The following is a 24,470-nucleotide window of genomic DNA, read 5'->3' as shown; positions in this document are numbered from 1 at the left end:
ATATTCGGGCTAGTTATTAGGGCCAATGTTTTGACCAAAATGATCATAGTAGGGCAGAAACTGTCTGGTTACGTGTGTTGACAGCTAAAACCTTGCTAATCACCACTGAGGTATATCATGGCTTGGTTAGCCTGATTTAGCCTGGATTGTTCACATGATACCAGTTCTGTGGGTTCTTTAGTGCAATTAAGAGCTAACAACGGCAGAATCTGTAATGCGTGAATTTACTTGCATTATTTATTGACTGCTACATTTCATAAACCTTGAGGTTTTTGTTTATTCGTTGTATTGTCAAGGTACTTTCTTTCTATCTATATATCCATCTATTGTTCTGCCTTTCTGTCATTCTTTCATCTGTCGTTCTATCAATCGTTCTACCCATCTATCCGAAGTTTAACCTTGTATAACAATGTCTTTTCTCATCCTGCAATACTTACTTTATAAAAGAGTTCTCAGCTGGTACTTGCACTATGTTTGAGGAAGTGCAGCATCAGTGCGGGTCAGTCTGAGAAGCAGAGCCTTTAAACTTTGGGTCGTGCGTGAAAATGGTAGGAGACAGATGACTGATTGTGGATGGGAGAGTAAATCTCGTGAGAAGTGTCTCTAGTGAGGCACCTTGCCGATTTTGATTCTTTTCATCTTGGTAGATTTATCAGTCCACTGTATATCATAACAATGCTAAACAAGATGAAACGGGATTACGCTAGCAGAAAAGTGCTCAAGCTTTTCAAAGCGGTCCCGTGACTGTTTATAGTGGTACATCACTGTGAAAAGAGAGTGGTCGGAGCTGTCAGTGAGTTATTAATGCAAACTAATTCCGCAAATAGACATCTCAGCTTCCCTTGACGGCTCGGAGATGAGAATCACATAGTAATACTTCTAAAACCCAAACGCACTGACAGTTGGAGGGAACTTCCCGCAAACATATGCCAGACTAGACCACACACACAAGCGAGGCAGAAATGTTAATGACTTCATTACAAAACGCTCGCCAGAATAACTCCTCTTTAAAGGCATTCCCAATACATAAACAGAATTATGCGATTACAAATGCTGACAGTCAAATTCAGCTAAACTGATGCACGGCAACTAAATCTTATGTGATGCTGCGATTTGCTTTTCTGTTTACATGGGTATTAGCAAGGAATGGGAACAGAGTTCGTTTGGCAATATGCAACAGTATATGCTCTATACTCCCTGCTCAAAGTATACACTTCATGCATGCGTGTATGTGTGTGTGTGTGTGTGTTCCTGCATGTTTGTGGTTCTCTCACGTATGCGTGTAATTTGCCTAAGGCGAGACAGAGAGAGAGAGAGTATTTATGTGTGTAGAATTCACTGCTACTTTTAGGTGTGTAGGTCAGCAGGACTCCCCTCGCCACATTACTGGAGCTCAGTGTTAACTACTGCACTGAAACACACAGCAAAGAGGTTCGGGTCACTGCGGTCCGTTCACACAGGCTTTATGATATCAAGCGGCAGCCCTCAACATTCACACACACATACATACGACCCGGATGTTGACACATTTCAAATGCTTCTAAATGTTCCTGACACGTTCTTGATAAATGACTCATAAAAATGGTAAGAGCCTATTTCCTCAGTTAACACTGCCAAGGTTAATATTCCTGTACTTGTGAAGTGGCACATGATAGATAGAACGACAAATAGAAGGATAGAACAATAAAAGGAAGAATAGAACAACTTGTCAGTTGGATAGACATACAGAACAATACACAGAATGAACGATAGATAGAGTTAGATGTGAGTTTGTTTGTTTTTTCCTGTTGAGGTGTGCAGACAGTTGCCTGGTTCTCACCTTCTGCGCTGCTTTGGAGGGGCCCTTGTTCTTGCTTCCTTTGGGGCGTCCCCTCGGTCGTTTGGGGACAGGCTCTCCTGTTGGTTCCTGAGGATGAGAGAAGGTGAACTTATGCCATGAGGACAAGAAACAATGCCATGGGCCATCAGCAAACTAAGTGGCTTTAATTTGGAAGAAACCACAAGCACACTTTTCATACCAGCTTTTTTCAAATTATAAAACAATAAATACATAGCTCAAAATAACAGCAAATGTATTTGGACACTTTCTGTTTGTCAAACGTTAGTGGATCCTGTTCATAGTTAATGTGAACAATGTGATTCAGAACTACACCTGTGGTTACTCTGCTGTGTGAACGAGAGGAGATCTAACTTCATACATCCTCTAAAAATCACATTGGGACCAGCTACTTTAAAGTAATTGTAAAAATAGCTTAGCCAAGTGCAGGTGCCATTTGATTTCCCATCTAATGCAAAGAAATGTATGCATTTAAAGTGTACATTGGGTGTCCAGAAGTGTCCAAATATATTTTGAGACCACTGCTGCACTCTCCCTCTTCTCAAAAAAAAAAACAGGGTCCACCTTCAACCATACACACATTTACTGGTGGTCTCCCATTCACTTGGTCCTTTACAACAACTGCTTTATCATTTATATAAATAAATATAAAAATTTAATTCAAAGAATTTCTAATTTTATTTATTTTAAATTTAAAGAATTTCCATTTAAAATTTCTTCTTGTTTTTTTTTGTTTTGTTTTGTTTCTTTCACATACATGCATCATCTTTGCCAGCCAAACAATTCAGTATATTTGGTGAATGACTTTATTTTTAACCCCTCTTGCCAGCTCATCCTGATGGCTATTTGCAAACAGAGGTATTGCAGTGAGTCACTTGTGAATTACTTAAGATAGTGAATCACATCCTCTGACCACAAACACTCAAAACAAGAATTTTGAAGGATGTGGTCATGACTAAATAGATAGATGTTCAGTGACATTACATTTTAATTACACGCCTGTTGTTATAGTAACCACTGCTCACATCAGGTACATTTAAAATTAGCCAATATACAACGTTTGTCTCTCTACCTCTATATACACACACACAACACAATTAGGCCTACTATATCAATTAATATATTATAGTATATATATATATATATATATATATATATATATATATATATATATATATATATATATATATATATATATATATATATGTGTGTGTGTGTGTGTGTGTGTGTGTGTGTGTGTGGGTGCTTTGTAATTTTGTAAGCAAAAAAATAATTTTATTTGGTCTGATAAAAGATTTCTAAAGCAAACAGGATTTGATCTCATCACATCGACAGAGGACCCTGTAGCGCAGGCTATACATTTAGCTGATCTCATCCAAATCAACTCACAAAAGTGCCTTAGCATCACATATGAGAGACCGTTGTGATCAACAGATGGCAAGTGTGTAATCTGGAATACTATCTGCTAGGAAAGAAGTGCTTCCTGTAAAAATACAAACAAGTGCTACTCGTAGGCCTGCAATAAACCTAACACACACACGAGCTATACATTCAGTCTGCAGGAATTCCCCACAAGAGAAACGCAAACTTCAAATGCAATCACAATCAAACCACACAAACTTGATACTTCCGTCTAAAAACACCTAGTGAACATTCTTGAATAGAACACAGTAGACTTCACTGACACAACTTCATATTTCATGCAATGACAGCAGTCCTTCAGTGTGCCATACTTTAATTCATCAATACTATTTTAAAGAACTATATTAATTTATCTTTAATTATTATACACAACTCAAAGTAATTAAAATATCTGGATTAAAAAAATTATTTGTCATACTGCATGACATGCATGTTAAAATCAAGTAGTGAAGGTAAAACATTATTAACCACAATACAAATTGGGTGGGGGAAAAAAAGAAATAAATCACAATGTTGAATACAAAAAAAATGTTTATGGGCAAGTTATATATCTCCAGATAAACACATGCTTTCCATACATTCCATCCTGTGTGCAGAAGTATGAAAAATGCATTATTTTATGCAATACAAAGAAGCATACAGAGAGATAGATAGATAGATAGATAGATAGATAGATAGATAGATAGATAGATAGATAGATAGATAGATAGATAGATAGATAGATAGATAGATAGATAGATAGATAGATAGATAGATAGATAGATAGATAGATAGATAGATAGATAGATAGATAGATACTGCAACCAGACCTGTCTGAGAGATCAGCAAACCAGCTCAGTCTGGTTTAAGCTGTTTTTGCAGCAGGGGTGCATGTAAACATGAGCCATAAAGTGCGGGCGAAGAGTAATATATGGTTACAGTTAGAATGTTTATTGCGCAGCCCTGCAGGTCTAAACGAGTCCGTTCCCCAATTTACAATATTAAAGGTGTTCGTGGTGGAAGAAATAAGAGTCACACACTGACCTGTTGCGGCTTCCTGGGTCTACCCGGTCCCCTCTTCTTTGGCTCGGCAGGGGCAGGCTCGGGCTCGGTTTGCTCCTGCGATCCTGAAGCTTCGCCGGCGGCTTCCTCACCTCGCGCGCTCATCGTGTGTGAGAGTTCCAAACGGAGTCTTAAGCACCTTCTGTTCCAGCCGTCAGTGTCTTGCGCTTTTACCAATGCGCGCTTATCAAGAACAATGCGTTTAAAACCGGTGCGCACATGAAGGGGATGCAAAATGTAAACTAAAAACGCGGTATTGTGAGAAGCACGTGCTGTCTCTTGGTTGAGAATTTGGCTCACACACACACACACACTGAGGGGGGAAAAAAAATCTCCTGTGTAAAATTAAGTGGGGGTGGCTTTAGTAATAAAATAAGCCCGGTGATCGATTGCAGTTTGAACGAGACATTCGCAGAGGGAAGTGTGACAGTGCACGGTCAAATCCACGCTATACTGCGGATTCAAGAATTTGCGGGGAACGGCTTTCTACGCGGATTGGTTTAAGTAAAAAAAAATGGGGGCATTTTAAATGCATCCCTGCTGCCCACACGGAAATAAGTCCACAGACTGTGGATGATAATGAGGTATATACATAAAAAAAAAAGAGGAGAGAGAGAGAGGCGAAAATCACTTTACCCGTGGGTGGATAACACGGGGAGGCGCAAAAAGAGAGAGAGAGAGAAAAGAATTGGACAACAGCCAGAGAAAACATGAGAAATACTAAGAGGAGAGACCACATTGAGACAAACTCACGTGTCCAGCACCATTCATGTTACTGGCTACACTCCAGAAAAGTTTAAAGACACAGCACAGTTCATAGACTGTTTGTTTGTTTGTTTGTTTATTTAAGCAAATACGGAAACTTCGCTTTAGGATGTGCTACGACTATTTTTCCTCCTAACGACTTTGTGTCCGCCAACGATTATTTAATGTACTTTTTCAGGAATACAGCCTATTTGAGAAAAAAGTTTCGTGTTGCATTTACTGCCCTCAGCATTGCCACATGATGAGATCATTTCAAATTTCCACTATTTGGCTCTACCTTTTAGATGCTACATGATTGCAATACAATTGGCATAACAGTATATTAAGAAAAGGAATATTAAAATAAAAAGTGGTATTTTATCCATTTGTCCGTTACTTTTGAAAAAAATCGCACATATATACTACCTATGTGTGTGTGTAGCCTATATATTTAAATATACTGTATATATTGTGTGTGTGTGTGTGTGTGTGTGTGTGTGTGTAGCCCATATATATATTCAAATTGGTCACTGGTGCCTTAGATTTAGAACAAGAAGTAGTTAGTTCTTGATTTGCGGTTTGTAATTATGCATGTGAAAAAATACGTTGCTAATAAAACATTTAAAAACATGATTTGATGTTCAATAGTTGAGTCAGATTAATTTAGTAACCCTGCTGATTCAAATGTGTTTGGATTTATTAGAAAAAAAACTAAGAGACATTAGTTCCGAATCAGATAACACTGGTCGCGCTGCATTTTTTTCAATGAATGAATGAATAAAGCAAGTATTCATTCTTTGTGAATCGGACTACACAATTTTGCTTCACAAAAAAAGAACCGCTTTATATGAGTCGTTAGTTGAGGATTCGGACTAGGGAATGTTGTGTAGGTTACGTGTTTCATGCTATAACTTCGGTAAAATAAAAAATAAAAATAATAATAATAATATATATATATATATATATATATATATATATATATATATATATATATATATATATATATATATATATATATATATATAGGCTATATAATAAATATAGCCTAAATGAATTCCGACCGTTATAAAAAAAATTCAAATAAACTTTTGTTTGTAATTTCAATCTTATATGGCCACTGAGGAATTTAATTATAGGCCTAGTTAATTTAATTACAGCATAAATACATAATGTGGCGTTTCCACCAAATACACACAGTTCACGTCCCGCCTCATACTATGCAATTTTACACACTCATCAAAAGTGTGCGTTGTAAGCGTTCGGGAAGCAGTTGTTTTTTGTCCCTCAAGGCCGCGAGCACAAGCAGATCGACCTCCAACAGCCGCGTGTCTTTGAAGTCTTCCGCCCATCGACGTGGAGTGAGATCAATTACACAAGAACAACAGTGACAACGAATAAACTGCTTTACGTGGAGGGCCTTTCCCACGATCTGACCAAGCCTGCTCCACAAACGGGGGGGGAGGAATGGCAAAGTCCTCCCAACCCTCTCCAAATGAATACAATTGTGTCAGAGATGGGCTTTATAACCGAGAGCTGGAGGATCTTGAACTCCAAGAGCTGCACAAAGGACAACAAAGATGGGCGAAGGACAGAAAGGAAATTAAAAAGTACATCACCAAATATATAAAATGCATATTTTATGGGTCACTGAATGCTGCTTTTGTCAGGATCTATAAAGGTGCTAACATTTTTAATATAACATCAAGTGAAGTTATTTTGGTATTTTAAGTTTAGGAGATGTAAATCTACACACTGAAAAAAAAAAAAAAAAATTAGGGGGAAAAATAATTCAAAGCCTAAAATTCTTAATGAAATCTTGAAAAAATTCCTTTACAAATAAGCAGTGCAGCATTTTTTTTTTAACTGTGTGTGTTACATATATATATATTCATTTTAATATTAGATATTAATACACAGGAGATAATATTAATATTAACACTTGTTTGCCAAAACAAAGTAACCACACTGGAAGCATTTTTTTGTCACAAGAAAAGAAAATAATAGAGAATGATATTAGAGACCCCTAGTGTGTCAAGGTCATTCTAAAAAAAAATAATGATTTTAAAAATACATATTTATATTGTTTTGTGAGGGTAAACATTATAATAACTTGTCAGATATCTTTTAAACAGATCATCTCAGACATCATTAACCCTTATATATAAATACAATGAGCGTCTGAGTGTGTGCATGTATAATATAGCTTAGTTGTACATTAATGCACTTTAATGGGTTTGTCATGCTTACTGAATATTCCTGCTTATTATAGAGAGTTTGAAAAATTTTCTAGTACTTGCGACATGATTCTTTGTATCTGCGTAATATGCCAACATCAGAGTGGTTATTTTTACACTACTGCACTTTTCTATTATTCCTCACTGCATGCTCTTCACCATTATTCAGAAACCGAGCATGTTTGTAGAACTGGCTGCAGAAGGAGTGCTTTTCTTGTGAAAGAGACTGGTTAATTTGTAGTTGGTATTCAATTCATTCATAAAAAACAGCTCTCAGACCCCCAAAGAAGGTGGAGAAGAAGAATTTCAAACCACTCCCCTGCAGACAGAGCGGCGTCGGGACCGCCAGCGAATGAAACGAATACGATCAATAGCCCCAGCCACAAATTACTGCCCAAAGTACTACCAAGATCGATTACGGCCAACTTGAAACTTTTGTCAGAACATGGAGACATATGACTTGAATGTATACAAATTGTGCAAAATGCACTTGCAGTCTCTCCTTTTGCAAAATTCAAGAATGGTGAAAAGTTTTCTATTGCCAAAGCATTCATAAAAAAATAATAATAATAATGCATATGTTTGTGTGTGTGAGAATACACACACAAAAAATAAGTATTCATTCCTGAATTAATAAAACAAATCCTGAAAAAAATCTGTGATTTATTCTGTACATGTATAATAATTTATTATGAAGATGCAATATGTTTTCCACCATTAAAAGTAATGATTGTGGTGGTAATTAACTAGAATGCAGGCCAAATCTGCAGAAACATGAAAGAAACAAAGCCCTCACAGGGTGTAAAAAAGCAGGAGCATGTGCATTTCAAAAGGCATTCTTTGGGTTGAACACAGATTTCCTTTTTTTCTCTCTCGGACAGAGGAGGGGAGTGCTCTGGGCAAATTGTGGGAGAACTTGTCCACTGCGGCACACTAAAAAGATTTGAGACCAACCACAGCCCCTTTGCCACCCGATGTCAATTTTAACCGTTTCACCCCCAGACAGCCTCAAAGTGGCCCCCACATATGCAATACATTTATGAAAGCCGGCTGCCAGGGGCCTACAGCCACACATCAGACACAAACTGTTAAAGCATTTTCCTCTTCACTTCAGTCTCAAAGCTGCATAAGTAGCGGTAAGGGAAAAAATGACACAGAAAATGTTCAATGCTCATGGGGCAGCTTATCAAATCTAGAGAAGAATCCCAGGCAATGAGATGAGCAAGTTTTACTGTTTGTTACAAATGAAACTCAGACATTTTGCTCACATTTTCTGCATTCATTTTATATAAAAATACAATGTGTGTGTTTGTGCATTTACATGTAATTTTATATTTTGGCCAAAATATTTCATAAAAATGTGTTTGAGATGGAGGAAGCATATACAACTAATAATAAAAAATATTATTATTATTATTATCTCTCTCTCTCTAAACGTATTGGACATTTACAAGTTAATACACACACACAGTATAAAAGCCAACATGGCAGCCTAACTGGTCACTTAGAAATGGACAATCTAGGGTCAGTCACCCTATCGAGGGGTTAAAGGTGACGTGGGGCCATAAAGACAAATTATCAGCCGGAGCTGCCTCTCCCATCCCCTCCCTTCTGAAGTGACATAGACGTCTGGCCAGCTCCCAGCCCACCTTGGAGAGACAGGGAGGCAATGTGTGCAAGCTCACACAAACTCCCACCTCACCGAACCTGAGTCCCCTGTGAACGGCAGGGTCCGCTGGTCTATTCATAGTCTCCAGGCTCTCGTATTCCTAATGTAGTCAGATGTAAAAGGAAAGGGTGGCCTGTCTATATGGAAATGGACCTCTGTGAACTCACGTTCCAGATTGGGAAGCTGGTTCAATGTGGCGTCACAGGTCAACAGAAGGTGGTGACCCAGGAGAACACTTGTGTGAAGAGGCAACAGTTAGTTTACTGTTTACTATGGGAATCACACGCTGCACTTGAGATGGTGGCTTAGTATAGATGTCCTGGTTAGAACTGCATGCTTTTAACCATTAAAAAAAAAAAACATTATTAATGTTTTTGAATTACATGTAAAACTATCATTTATTTAAATGACACCTTTTGAACTAAAACGTAATTTGATGCATATTTATCAGTCATACATAAATGAAACGGTGAAAAAAAAAAAGGGCCGGCAGGGATTGTAGGTGGGGGGAGTGAATGTCCAGCGCTCTCTCCATCCTCAATACCATGACTGAGGTGCCCTTGAGCAAGACACCGAACCCCCAACTGCTCCCCGGGCGCTGCAGCATAAATGGCTGCCCACTGCTCCGGGTGTGTGTTCACGGTGTGTGTGTGTTCACTGCTGTGTGTGTGCACGTTGGATGGGTTAAATGCAGAGCACGAATTCCGAGTATGGGTCACCATACTTGGCTGAATGTCACTTCACTTCACAAATAAATCTGGTTATTGTGTATTTAAAACACATTCAGTTTATTAGTACTACTATTACAGAAATCTAACCTATTTCTTGCCTGCTTCATTTTGTTTATGTTAAAAGTGGATGGATAGAACTTTTAGATGCAACTTAAACACATAAATCTCAAATTGTGGCCTAAATATTTTTGTTGAATACAGAAAAAATTCTGTTGTCATTTACTCACCCTCATGTCATTACAAAGCCATGACTTTCTTCTCTCTTTTTTATCTGTGGAACACAAAAAGAGAAAATTCGGAATAATGTCGCTGTTTAATTATACAATGACAATGAATAAGAACTGAAGCATTCAATCTTTAAAAACAGGGCAAAAGTGCCATAATGTATCATAAAAGTAGTCCATATGACTTCCGAAAACATTTTCAAATGGAAACTGCGGCAAGTACGTCGAAATCATGAATCAGAGCGCTCCGTTTTGTAAACAAATGATTCAAACTGGTTTCGTGATCTGAATCAAACTGCTTTATTGAAAATATCCAACTTAAATGGATGATTGTTCATAAATCAAATATTGAACTCATATGAATGTGATAATGAAAGCTAAGAGGTGATAATGAACTTATACTCTTAAAAATGTAAGGCTCCAAAGGGTGTGTCGCCACAGAAAAAAAACAAAAAACATTTTGGGTTCCCAAAAGAACCTTTTTTTTTTTTTCATAACCTAAAGAGCCTTTTTCCACTATAAAGAACCTATTGTGCAAGGCAAATCTTCCATTGAGGATGTCATTGCATCTTCATGGAACCATAGTTGCTAATAAAGAACCTTTATATTTAAGAATGTATGACTCCAGAACATGTCAAATATAGTGCACAATTCGATATGGTGCAAATCACTTTTATTGTCAGTTTGTGCTCATCAGTTCTCTTTCACTTTATTTTTAAATACTGGCCACGATATTCTTTAAATAAAAATAAACAAGGGAATAATAATAGAACTTTTAGTCTTGGGTGAACTATTCCTTTAACAAATGACTTGATATATTACCAGTTTAGGCAACAGGTGGAATCAGCCATAACGCACTCCCACTGTTCCCGGGACCCTGAGGACCTGACCCGGACCACCTCCATTTACATGAGAAGTTGTGTTTGTGCACAAACACACCATACAATAGACTGACACGCACTCAAAGGGCCGTTCCAGCAGGTGAAAAACCTCAGGTAAAGCTGATCTGCTATCAATCAGACATCAGGCCATTAGTTCATCTTATCTACTGATAATAGTATCTGTTAAAGTTGCTAACATAACCAAAGTCATGCACAAATAAACCTAGTAAACATTCCAATCACATTAACATTCCAGAAACAGACCTTGTGAACTCCTTCAAAGCAAGTATAAGATACTATACATATTGGATATTCTTAAATGAAACAAGTAAAAATCTTACCTTAATATGGTTACTGGTCCAACTAATAATGCTTCTCCTGTGATTAAGGGAAGTCAAGGAAATATCTTCATATTTATGAACAAACATTAGCTCTGCAAATCCGTAAATTTAGCACCATGATCTAATTGAGTGCCATAAAGCGGCCTTTTGTCTGATGGCCCCGAGCAATTGCGATTTGGCTCTTGATCCGGTGGAAAGGTCAGACGTGAATGCTGTACGCGAGACATTCTTCAGTAAATCAGCTATAAGGGAAGTTCATGTCAGGCTGGTTCGTTAATAAGACAATAAGAGTGGGTCTTTGAGGACTTTCTGTATGGGGATGTATTACTATAAACATCTTGAGTTGGTTTGGATGATGATGAGTGAACAATAAGACTTTTTTATGTCAGATTAAAATAAATAATATGGTTTAGAAAATAATATGCTATTAAAATATGGCTAGCCGAAACTATCTGCTTTAATAGAAAATTCAGGTGATTTCAAGAGTTTTTAAACTGTATATTAAATAAATAACCAGTGTGGAGAATGGATGGATGAACATAAAAGTAAAAACAAAATTATTTTAAGTATATATTTTAATTGCACTCCATTAATATTTAAGTGCTAAAATATATATTACTATTTTAAAATGAAGCGTATTTTAAATAATAAAAATATATAATTTTTTAAAGACTAAACTTTTACCTTTCGTAAATCATATATATATATATATATATATATATATATATATATATATATATATATATATATATATATATATATATATATTTATTTTTTTTATGTACTCTGACAATATCATTTTTGTATGTGTACGCTAAACTTGTTCTTTGTGTTTAAGAACTTCCATTGCCGGAAAATCTCAGCATGTTAACTTCCTGTGATGGAGGCATTCAGGAAACCAAGAGCAGAAAAACCCACTGACCTTTGGCCTCTGTGATGCCAGCCAGACTTTTACCTCCACACTTTGTTAAGGTCAAAGTGTAACCAAAACAAAGGATGTACCTCCCAGGCTGAGATGAAGCGCGAAAACTTTGCTTACTTTTTTTTCCTCCACCTTCCTTGCTCTCTCACTACTAAATTAACTAATTAACTTACTAGTTAAACAATGCACACAATCTCAAGAGACTACACAAAAGCAGCAGACAGGGAACAATGCATTTCATGTTTTAAGAGCCCTCAAAAACATAATCGTTCACATGATGAAATATTAGCAATGGAAAAAGATGATAGTGGGGGGTCCTGCCCCAGTCAAGCAATAGAAATGCTACCTTGAGCTTTCTCCAGTTATCATAGACCTGGTTGCCATCTGAAGGTAGCACCTGAGCTGTCTGTTCTCCTCAATACCAGCTCTAAATGTGTGTTCTGCAGACGACAGCTGGCAGGCCACAGGCTCCATCTGCCGGCACAGACGAGAGAACTTGACAACTAACACTCCCCATTCACTCATTCACTAAAGTTCGGAGGACGCCAAATGAGTACATTCCACTGAAAGCCTCCAGCTCTGCTAAAACCTATCCCAACGCTTTATCTCTCAGTGCACCTCACTGTCAAGAGAGACATACAGCAGTCACTGCTTTGTCTCTGAGACATGTTCAGATTTACAGCACACTTTATTACAGATAGACTTTTTTTCCTCAAGAAAATGGGAAATGTTTAACCTTGGGGTTCAAAAGTCTGAGACCAGTTTTGCCTTCTTTCTTGTTTAATGTATTATTCCTCATTACCAATTAAATTATTAAAACAAGATTTTCAGTATGGCTTCAGAGTAATTGTAGCATTTAAATGTTGTTTGAGTCATGTTGAGTCATGGCCAAAAATATTGGCACCCTTGGTAAATATGATCAAAGAAGGCTGTGAAAATTAATCTGCATTTTTAATCCTTTTGATCTTTTATTTTAAAAATTCACAAAAATCTAACCTTTCATTAGATAATACAAATTTAAAATGGGGGGAAATATCATTATGAAATAAATGTTTTTCTCAAATACACATTGGACACAATTATTGGCACCCCTAGAAATTCTTATGAGTAAAATATCTCTGAAGTATATTCCCATTCATATTCACAATTTTGTGCACTCCAGGGTGATTATGAGCATGAAATTATCCAGCCACACATATATAATTAATGTATGTGTGTGTGTATGTGTATGTATATATACGTATGTATAATGTTATTTCCATTGCATATAAAATTGTTTCTAAAATTTGTGTATACATAAATATACATGTATTTGTATTTTTTTTCATGTACGTGTGTGTATATATTATTTGCACATGTATAATTGCACACATTCTAATTTATAATGTATGTATTTTTTATATATTTTTTGTGCAGATCATATATAACACCTACATGTAAACTAGCAGTCATTAGAGTATTAGTAGACCGTCTTCTTAATATGTTCTAACACTTTATTTTGATGGGTCCACAACATACTGACTATGAGAAACTTTGCAAGTATGTCAACTTATTCTACTAACCCTAAACCTAACCTAACAGTCTACTCTGAGAGTTAGTAGACATGTAATTGCAAATTAATGAGAATTAGTTGACATGTAGTTGCAAAGTTACTTTTAGTTAGTAGAATGTCTAAAGTGGACTATCAAAATAAAGTGTAACCAAAAACTACGCTGAGTAAGTTTGGTTGTAAAGAGTAACCGTTATCGATGGTTGTAAATCACTGAGTACATTTCTGTGTTCAACTGTTTATTTTACTTCCACACAGTTGTAAAATAAATTCCTTTTCTCCACACGCTCTTCCATCATATGGCGACAGCAATCCCAACTATGTTCTACACGGGGGTTTTGCCAAGTGGAGACGCATGTAAATTTTATGAATAGACCAACTTTTGGTCAGTACAGAATCTCTGTTCTTCTATTGGCTGAATGCAGTCTAACAGGGTGCAACAAACCACAACTTTGTGAGTTTTTCCTCGAAGGCAAATGTTTTTCCAGCGGAGGGAATATTTTCAGAGACACGACGTCCCTGTCACTCTCACACACACACTCTCACGTTTGTTTTACTATACTTGTGAGGAATTTCATAGACTTCTATTGTTTTTATACTGACCTAACAATATTTTCTAATGCCCTACACCAACCCTACCCCTAAACCTAGCCCTCACAGGAGATTTTTACATTTTAAGATAAACTTCATCTTAACTTGTATTTTTAATAATTTATTTCCCTTGTGAGGACTGGCCAAATGGCCTCAAAGTCAAAAATGTCAGGCTTTACTATCCTTGTGGGGACATCTGGTCCTCACAAGTATAGCAAACACACACACACACACATACAGCTATGTACAAGTACAAACATGCACACACAACACACATTCATACACAGTCTCAGTGTAGTCCTGATAAATTCAGCTCTGTTCTTCAATTAACTCGTTTTCATTGACAAATTTATGGAACGCTGGCCTCCGAGACAGGAAGTCTTCAAAAGAGAGCGAACGGCCCACTGCACATTCCTGATCTCCCCAAAAAAACAGCTCAAGTGCAGCTGCCACTGTGAACTTCACTACCATCACACGGAGCAGAAGATGCATGGTCACAAAAAACTATTTTAAGCAAGCTTTTGTATAATTATATACAGTGCCCTCCAAACGTATTGCAACAGTAAGGCCAATTCCTTTATTTTTGCTGTAGACTGTAAACATTTGGGTTTGACATCAAAAGATGAATATGAGATGAGAGATTAACATTTCAGCTTTTATTTACAGGTATTTTCATCTAGATCTGATACACAATTTAGAAGATAGCACCTTTTGTTTGAACCCACCCATTTTTCATGTTACCAAAAGTATTGGAACAGATAGAATTAACATAGATTAAAGTGAAAAAGACTTCATATTTAGTTGCAAATCCTTTGCTTTCAATAACTGCATCAAGCCTGTGACCCATTGACATCACCAAACTTTTGCATTCTTCTTTTGTGATGCTTTTCCAGGCTTTCACCGCAGCCTCTTTCAGTTTTGGGGGGTTACTCCCTCCAGTCTCTTCTTTAGCAGGTAAAATGCATACTCTACAGGGTTTAAGTGTGGAGATTGACTTGGCCAGTCTAAAACCTTCCACTTCTTGCCCCTGATGAATGCCTTTGTTGTTTTGGCACTATGCTTTGGGTCATTATCTTGCTGCATGATGAAGGATCTCCCAATCAGTTTGGTTGCATCTTTCTGTAAATTGTCAGACAAAATATTTCTGTAGACTTCTGAGTTAATTTTGCTGCTGCCATCATGTGTTACATCATTAATGAAGATTAATGAGCCTGTCCCAGAAGAAGCGATGAAAGCCCAAGCCATTACATTACTTGTGTAATGTTTACTATAATGTACACCTGTGTACACTGTGTTTCAGATGAGCTTGTATGTTTGGGATCATGAGCAGATCCTTTCTTTCTCCAAACTTTAGCCTTTCCATCATCATGGTCAATAAAATCAGTCCATAAAACCTTGTCCCAGAATTTTTGAGTTTTTCCTATTCTTCTTGCTAATGAGTGGTTTGCATCTTCTGGTGTAGCCTCTGTACTTTTGTTCATGAAGTCTTCTGCGAACAGTAGATTGTGATACCTTCACTCCTGCCCTCTGGAGGTTGTTGCTGATGTCACAAAGGGTCTTTCTTTACAGCTGTCACAATGTTTCTGTAATCAACTGCAGATGTTTTCCTTGATCTACCCGTTTGAGGTGTGTTACTTAGTACACCAGTGGTTTCTTTCTTCCTCGGGAGATTTCAAATGGTTGTACTTGCTATTGCCAGTGTTTGTGCAATGTTTTGATTGATTTTTCATCTTCTCTTAGCTTCACAATTGCTCGTTTTTCACCCATAGACACCTCTCTGGTTTTCATGTTGGTTACATGTCTAACTAACTGCAGTCTGCACGGATCTGAAACTGAGTGCAGACATTCAGTGCTATTTATTGTTTGAATAATTAATTAATAGGACACACCAGGGCAACGAAACACACCTGTCAGTCACATGTTCCAATACTTTTGGTAAGATGAAAAATGGGTGGGTTCAAACAAAAGGTGCTATCTTCTAAATTGTGTATCAGATCCAGATGAAAATACCTGTAAATAAAAGCTGAAATGTTAATCTCTCATCTCATATTCATCTTTTGATGTCAAACCCAAATGTTTTCAGTCTACAGCAAAAATAAAGGAATTGGCCTCACTGTTCACAGCGATGCCATAGAAGAACCATTTTTGGTCAGTCAAAGGTTCTTTAAAGAACCATCTCTTTCTTACCTTTTTATAATCTGATGTTAAAGGTTCTTAATAGAACCATTTAGACAAAAAAAAGGTTCTTCTTTTTGCATCATGAAGCACCTTTATTTCCAAGCATGTAACTGAGATCCAACCTGGAACTCATTTGTAACACGACAAACTAATTAGTAAAATGAATATTCCGATTCAATCCAAGTTAAGCTGAAAGGATAGCACTTCTGGCATAAATGTTGATTATTATATAAAAAGATCATGCAATTTATGTGGCTAGACTACTGAAACAGTTAATATTGTAATATTTATGGACTGGCTGCTTTCATTTCCATTGTAAGAGCTTCAATATAACCCAGATTTGTGCTCTTTAAAGTTAATAAGATACAAACAAAACAAACAAATAAGCATTTAAAAATTATCAAAAACCTAGAAAAAAATTAGCTGGATCAAAAATATATGTATTCTGTAATGCATTTGTGACTTGTAACCTAAAATCTTCCTTGATCCATTCAGCCCTAAGTGTCTATATCCCATCGGTTTTCAGATAAACACTCCCCTTTTCACATTTCTATGAAGACAAGGGTTTAATGTGTCATTGACGAGTTATTGATCAGTTTCTTTTTAAGTAAATCACTATTTAAACGTTTGAGATAAGGACACACACACTTTAGCATAAGCTACATACCGTTCTGAAAGCTTTCCGCCATCACCTGTTTAGTTGAACGCCTGGAGGAAAGGTCAGTCCCCGTGACCTTTGTTTAGTTTTAGGGCTGGGTGACGGGGAGATTGGCAAGACCTGTTGCATCAGGAATGTTTGGAATGTGAGAAGATATAAAAGAAGTGAGGGAGGAGAGGCTAAAGCTCAATGTTGCCATTACCTGCAAAATCCACAAAAGCCAGCAGCTGCTGCATTCTCTGTCATTTACAGTCCTTTTGCATTGAGACCAATTTAGAGAAAGCCTTATTTTTGCTTATTAACAGAAATAAAATGAAAAAAGATTTAAAATAAAGTAATAAAATAAAAAATAAAAATGTCAACATTAAAGAACTAAAATATATACCAATATAATATACAATAATATATTACATTTTGAAAATGACTCGCATGTACATTCTTAGACATTAGCAATCTGCAAATACCTGTAATTTTAAAATTATAAAAAATGAGATCTCTTCAATATCTCAGATGGTTCTCCTAGAAATAAGTAGGAATTAAATTTACCATATTGCTTAATATTTAACAAGTTTTCACATGTCTCCTATAGTGTCAACGCAAAAACTCTCAAACTGTGCTTTGATTCCATCCACAACTTTACAGATCTATACTTACTAGGGCTGCACAATTAATCAAATTTATAATCATGATTATAACAATTACAGATGTCACAATAACGTAATCATTCAAAGGTGCAATAACATAAAGGTCAACTTTAATTATTCTGAGTGCTTAAGATGTGTTTATTTCCTTCTACAGGTTATATTAAGTTTTTTTTTTTTTTTTTATAAATTTTGCTTCTCAGTCTTCAGTTATGTCTCACTTGAACATTAATATCAATAGCACCACTGCCAATAAAATGTCATTACTTTGAAGTTCCAAACCAATACAATCTAAAAAGAAGCATCTATATGGAAAGGCATACATTTGAACCCAGACTGGGAGTCTTCTGGTTTATGTTTACATATTGATCCTGTAGAGAGAAAACATTTTGATGGCTTTGTTGATTGGACCAAATGCTAACAGCTGCCTAATCTCACTACCCAAATGGGTAGTATTTTCCAAAAGCCCATCCACCATTAGCCTAAGCAAACAGAGGAAGTAAAACAACACTGGATCGCCATGAAACACCTGCCAAGGCCAACAGAAGAACATCAGATTAAAGTAAAGTTAGTTTAACTCATTCGCTTGAGTGGCGGAAGGTGACACCAAAGTTTGCTAAGTCAAGCTAAGGTTTAGTCTTTTGCAATTGCATTTCTATTATGTCATTACTCTGTAAGAACAAGCACTAATTATTTGTTATTAATTAACAAATACAGCTGGTCAATATTATTTAGCTACATTTTATTACGATCAGAAGTAGTAAACTAAAGTATGTCACAAAACACAATTCCAGAGATTCACTGTGTGCATAAACTACATATTAAGCAATAGATTCAATTATGAAAATGTACATATGCTAGTACGCACAATATGTAACTAGTATGTTCCTGATGTGGATTGTCGTCTCAGTGTGTCTGTCTGGGCAACCTCTGGCAGCGGCGAAGCACGTGAGCACTGCTCACAGGGACCCTGAAAGAATGCGCTTTCTGTGGGCCCGCTCCAAGATTTGTTTTGAAAAGAAGCCAGGGGAAAGTCTGGAAGGCTAAGTGGAAGCAACTGAGCAGCGGTGACATCCTAAAGATTTGGCGTTCGCTCAATGCTCCCCGCCGCCCAGGGAGCCAGAGGCAAGTTTACTTGCTTTGGAGAAGAAGAAAAAAAAGAGAGAGAGTAAAAAGCGTGAATGAGGAAAAAAAAAAAGTTTTGTGAGCTGATAAGTGTTTACTTGGTGCTCCTTAGCAACCGAGTGTGGTATGCATGCCGGTGTTGGATTTTACAGTTTTCTGTTATAGTCATAGGTTTAAGCTTTTGACAACAATGTACTTTAAATTTAGATAATATTATGTCATGTTATATACACATTCATATTAGTCCATTTTACTATGATGTTTATGTATATTTGGTTAATTTAAAACAGCAAGTTAGATACTTAAGCTGCGTAGAGATCGAAATGCAGCTTGATGCTTTGGCCCCCTTTGGATCTACTTTTGTTGCCGTAGAAAAACTAAATTAAATAACCATCCAAATTTGGTTGGAAAATGCAAGAGCCTGCACTCAAATCGTATCATATCGCATGTTATATGGCTTGACATAAGACAAGGTATCCAAGCTAACAATAACTCTTTTGTTTGCAATTTCATGGACATAAACCAAAGCACTAGAATATGATTTTAAACCCATCATGGTCATCTTACCTTGCACCTCAACAAGAATTTCATCATATTGCATGGAAATCAATGTCTCGTCTTTCTGTTTTTCCTCAGTAAACTTAAGGAACTAGTCTGATTCTTTCTACGGGAAATTATGAATGAAGTTGCTTGGTTGAAGGCATGAATTTACATTTTCAATTTGGAGTTTAAATCAAAGAGCAGTTGTTCTGAGCAGCTCAATTCTCCAGAAGATTTTCCACATTTCTGGGCTGCAGAGCGGAGGGAATTTCCCATGGCTTCCTCCACAGTTTGGCTAAGTTGTTCCAGAACAGAACCGTTTTATTCTAAGGTATGCAAATCGTGAGTGCTTTGTAACCATTCTATATTTAACTCTGGGCTCAGAGATACTGCCTTTCCTCCCATGGGCTATGGGAGAGATTGGGCCAGCTAAGAACCTTAATCTTGTCTTTTCCTCCAGATGCAAGTCCTGCACAGGCCGAAACTACAAAGGCACAAATGCCCTCTGTCAGTTTTATGGTGTCAGCTCTTGAATACGCTCTTATAAAAGCTCATTTTTGCTTGACAGTATGAACCGCAGAACTCGGCAAAGAAACAAGAGGGCCAGTGGCTACAATTTCACTCCACTTTCTCCCGCGGCATAATTGATCCCAGAACCTTCGGATGTCATCTGAACTTCCTTTCTCACAAACATACACCTCTACCTATGAATTAATCACACGGCTAACACGTTCCATACATCCTCTACTTAAAGAATAAATGACCTTTAACCACATTTCCCTGTGTCAATATGGTATGGCTCCGTTCCGTCCACTGCAAAACAAAGGCACCCACTGGTTGTTCTCTCAAAAGTCTAAAACGGAGACAATTCATTATTAAACCTCACACTCCTACACTACAAAATTGGCTCCTTCTCAATGCTTAAAGAGAAAGTTCACCCAAAAATGAAAATTCTGTCATTACCAAACCTGTAAGACATTCGTTCATCTTTGGATATTAAGATATTTTTGGTGAAATCTGAGAGACATCTGACCCTGCACAGACTACGACGTTCAAGGCCCAGAAAGGTAGTAAGGACATCATTAAAATACTCCATGTGACATACTCAGTGGTTAAACTGTAATTTTCTGAAGCTACGAGAATACTTTTTGTGTGAAAAGAAAACAAAAATAATGACTTTATTAAACAATTTCTTCTCTTCCGTGTCAGACTTCAATGCACATTCACGGAAGAACCATGACATTATTTTTATTACAGTTTAACCATGTCACATGGACTATTTAAAAAAAATGTACCTTTCTGGGCCTTGAACGTGTCAGTTGTGTTGCTGTCTATGCAGGGTCAGAAAGCTCTCGGATTTCATCAAAAATATCTTCATTTGTGTTCTGAAGATGAATGAAGGTCTTATGGGTTTGGAACGACATGGGGGTGAGTAATTAATGACAGAATTTTCATTTTTGGTGAACTATCCCTTTAAGCTTACACTTTGCAACAGCAAGCCCAATCCCACTTGTCCGTAAAAGTTATGCTTCTGCATTCATCACCTATTAAAGCTTCGCCGAAGCATCTGCTCAATCCTCGGACAGCTGCGAGGTCATGCACAGGACACATTCACTTGGTTCATCAGGATGTGTGCTCGAGATGCAAACTTAGACAGTCAAAACAACCTGGCAGATTCAAAACAAACAGGGATAGAAATTACGTTTGCCCGGCTCGAGAGATGCTGGACTTTTCATTCCCATACACCAGCTGCAGACACACACTTCCCCAATAACAGCACGTACTCCTAAACCAAACACAGGGGTCGTGGTGAGCCTCATCCCCTTGACCAACTTCAAAACACAGATCTGCTTTTTAATTCCCTGTCCTGGGAAAATAATGTCTTAACGAGGCTGCAAATTAACTATTTGAAGAGCATAGATCACCGCTGGACACTTCCTGATAGTAATGCTAGGAATAACAAGGCAGCTAGATCCTGAGGTTTATTTACATTCGGCAAGCTGGAGAGGTGGTGTGGTGATCGCCTGGTGGCATTCCAAATCTGTGATGTTTCACTTGCAGACGCCAAACGACAGCAGAGGGAAAGACAACCTGCACAATATTCCCAAACGACTTAACCATTTAGTTTAGTAACAAAACGAGTGCAGTGTGATTGGTACAACCTCGGGTAAAATATATCTGAGTGCATTTGGAACAAATCAGACTAAAGGCGCACTTGGTACAACCAGGGCCTAGTAGAGGCAGAGTCTTGCCTTCAAGCTCGAGACCCTGGCCATACTGCAAACCCTCGGCCCTTCATGTGGTTTCTGTCAAATTGCATCATTTGGAATGAGGCCACAGGCAGACTCTGTCCCTCAGCCCCCACACTGCTCATTGAAAAAAGTAAATACTTGGCAGAAGTTAACAGAGCTGAAATGAGATCATTGACTTTTCTCCAGGAAAGGAGTCACAACACATCCATCAGACGAATGTCTGATAGAGCTGGCAGAGCTACACTATTCCACAAGTTCTTTTTTTACTCTCACTTCAGTGCTTTGTCCTCCCTTTCTTCTTCAATTGACCAGATTATGACATCCGAAACATTCCAAATACAGGGGAAAGGTCTGTGAGCTTGGGATGAAGCAATACTTTCAGGACAATCAGGAAGTGCCTTTAGGAATCTGAAAGGGTAAGGGCCTCCAAAGGCATATCCTAATTCACTCTTGGTCCTTGAGGTGTGTCCAACTGTGGTAAAGGAATTGTAAATTTCAAGGTGTAAACACTTGTATCTGATTCTAGACAAAGATAATTCTAGGCTTAAAAGAGAAATAGTTCAACCAAAAATGAAAATTTTGCCATAATTTACTCACCCTTTATTTGTTCCAAACACGTTTGACCTTCTTCTGTGGAACACAAAAGGAGGTTGCTCTTTTTCATGTACATGTTACAGTTAACTGAAATGAAAGATTTCTAAGTTCAAAAAGATGCAAGTAGACCTGAAATATGGACTTTTCAAATATGTTTATGGTAATTTTGAAAGGTGAAAGCTTTAGTTCCCATTACTGCATGGAAAAGAGCCACATATATGGGGGGAGCTTTTTCAATGTGTGATTTGTGTGGAGATTGCACTGGCACTTGGAAAGCTAAACAGAAACCACTTCCACTGCTTTCCAAGCAGCTAATTTCAGTTTGGTTTTCACAAACGTTCCACAATCTTTGAATATGAAAGTGACTACGCGGGTTAAAGAGCCTGAATGTATGATTAGTAAAAGGGCCTGATTTATTATCAAATTCATTTTTAAGTTCTCCACAGATTGAAGCAAGGAAGTAAGGAGAAAACTAACACCAATAATTCATAAACCCTGATAAATTCAAGGTTTCCTGAGCTTGCAACAAAGCTGCGGTCTTAAACAAGCAAGCATTTTCGTGTGAACACAGAGGCAGGTCTGTGCAAAGTCCCTGTAACCCCTCAAAGTCAGCACAGAGCTACAGTTAATGGCAGGCTATGAAGCAGGAAAGAAGGGGGCTTGCAAACATGCGTACCCAAAGAAACCGTGAATGAGTGTGTTCAGTCTATATGGAGAGTCTAGTGTTTGTCCCAGGGTTCGAGGGAGGTGTTTATGTGTTGGATGACTTTGTGGATCACGGATTGTGTGTTTGGGTTGTACGGCTGCTGCCTGGAGATCTTTTGTTTGGTTTAGTGCTTTCATAGAGCAAGCTAATGGGGCCAGTGGGACAAGATAAACTGACTTGCTCGGGGTGACACTTCAGTGGCAGGAAGTGAGGCGGACAGTCTGAACGTGAAAACAGATTAACGGACGAGTTTTACCTACATTCTGTGCATTAAAGCGTCAATGTCTGGGCCAGAGACAAGACATGAATCATTTCAACGGATTGTTTTGGAATTCCAGCTACAAAAGAAAGGCTTGTAACAGTTTGAGTAGTCACGCTACCTAACAAGAGTGTCCCGCGTGTTCATGTTTGCTCCTTAAATGACAAAATAGTTTGACTTCCGGGTGGGAGATGATATGGGGTTGAAAGCTGGTTTGAGACACTCCAGCTGCCAGTCCTCCCAAAAACCTCCATCTTCCGTCGAGAGCCCCCCCCCATCAGCATCCCTCAGTCTAAACACACCTGACTTGTAAATATTCTTTATTGCATCAGTAATATAAACGCTCTCAGCGACAGGCCTGTTGGACGATTTTTCCCACACTCTCAGAGTAAGGCCAACCACTCCGTTCTCTAAACAACAGCACTCCAAAGAGGATGGTGAGGCTGACGTAACCTCTCCAGGCTTGAAGGACTTTCAGCAGCTCACCAAGCGTACCTCCTCCCAGTTAACCCAAAGAGGACATACAGGGTGTCTGAATTTCCTCCTGTGGTGATCTGCTGCAACAAATATCGGGTTAAGATGAGCAAAAAGTTCACTGAATAGTAAATTTGCTAGATAAATTTATCAACCTCTATTAATTTTATATTAACGTTTACTCACCCTTATTTTGTTCCAAACCCAAAAGGACTTTCTTCCGTTGAATGCAAAAGTAGAAACTTTGTCGATTTTTCATATGTCCGAGCAGCTATTTTCCATCAAATCAAAAGGTTACACTTTATTTCGACAGTCCATTTTAGACATTCTACTAAATTTAAGTAACTTTGCAACTACATTACCCTCACTTTAGAGCATAAGTAGCCTGTTAGGTTAGGGTAAGTAGAATAATTGGACATGTAGTCAGTATAATGTCTGTTGGCGGACTATCAAAATAAAGTGTTAACATATTAAGCAGACAGTCTACTAATACTCTAATGACTGGTAGTTGGCATGTAGTTGCAAAGTTACTTATAGTCGGCATAATGGCTAAAGTGGACTATTAAAATAAAGTAATAACTCATCAAAACATAGTGACCAGGGGCTGTCAAGCTTGAAGGACAAAAGCAAGGCACCATACACACAAACAGCGTACTATATTAATGTCTTCTGAAGTTATATTATAGCTTTGACTGAGAAAATTCGTACATCTTGTGACCAACTACAACGTGCCAAATTTGAAACGCATTATAAATAAATAAATGGATCAATAACAAATATTTGATATAAATCAAATGAAGAAATGAAACCAATTCATATATGGAAAAACAAAAATACATGTAAATAATAAGAACGCC

At 37.6% G+C, this 24,470-nt stretch overlaps 1 protein-coding gene across 1 annotated transcript in view; it reads right to left on the bottom strand.

The window, feature by feature from the left end:
• The window catches only part of LOC306861308 (uncharacterized protein), a gene marked incomplete at its 3' end in the record, with an annotated part of 31,963 nt that extends 27,369 nt beyond the window's left edge, over nt 1–4,594 (bottom strand). Inside the window, exons 1-2 of the mRNA XM_079403506.1 lie at nt 4,283–4,594; nt 1,820–1,906 (exon numbers count right to left, since the gene is read on the bottom strand). Coding sequence (XP_079259632.1) covers nt 1,820–1,906; nt 4,283–4,405 — 210 coding nt within the window. The 5' untranslated portion in view covers nt 4,406–4,594. The remainder of the gene's footprint in view (nt 1–1,819; nt 1,907–4,282) is intronic.
• Nucleotides 4,595–24,470: the final 19,876 nt, after the last annotated feature.

This window comes from Barbus barbus (assembly GCF_936440315.1).
Source record: "Barbus barbus genome assembly, chromosome: 42".
In the NCBI taxonomy this organism is placed as follows: Eukaryota; Metazoa; Chordata; class Actinopteri; order Cypriniformes; family Cyprinidae; genus Barbus; species Barbus barbus.
The sequence above is the reverse complement of the archived record's forward strand: the minus strand, read 5'-3'. Positions and strand labels throughout refer to the sequence as shown.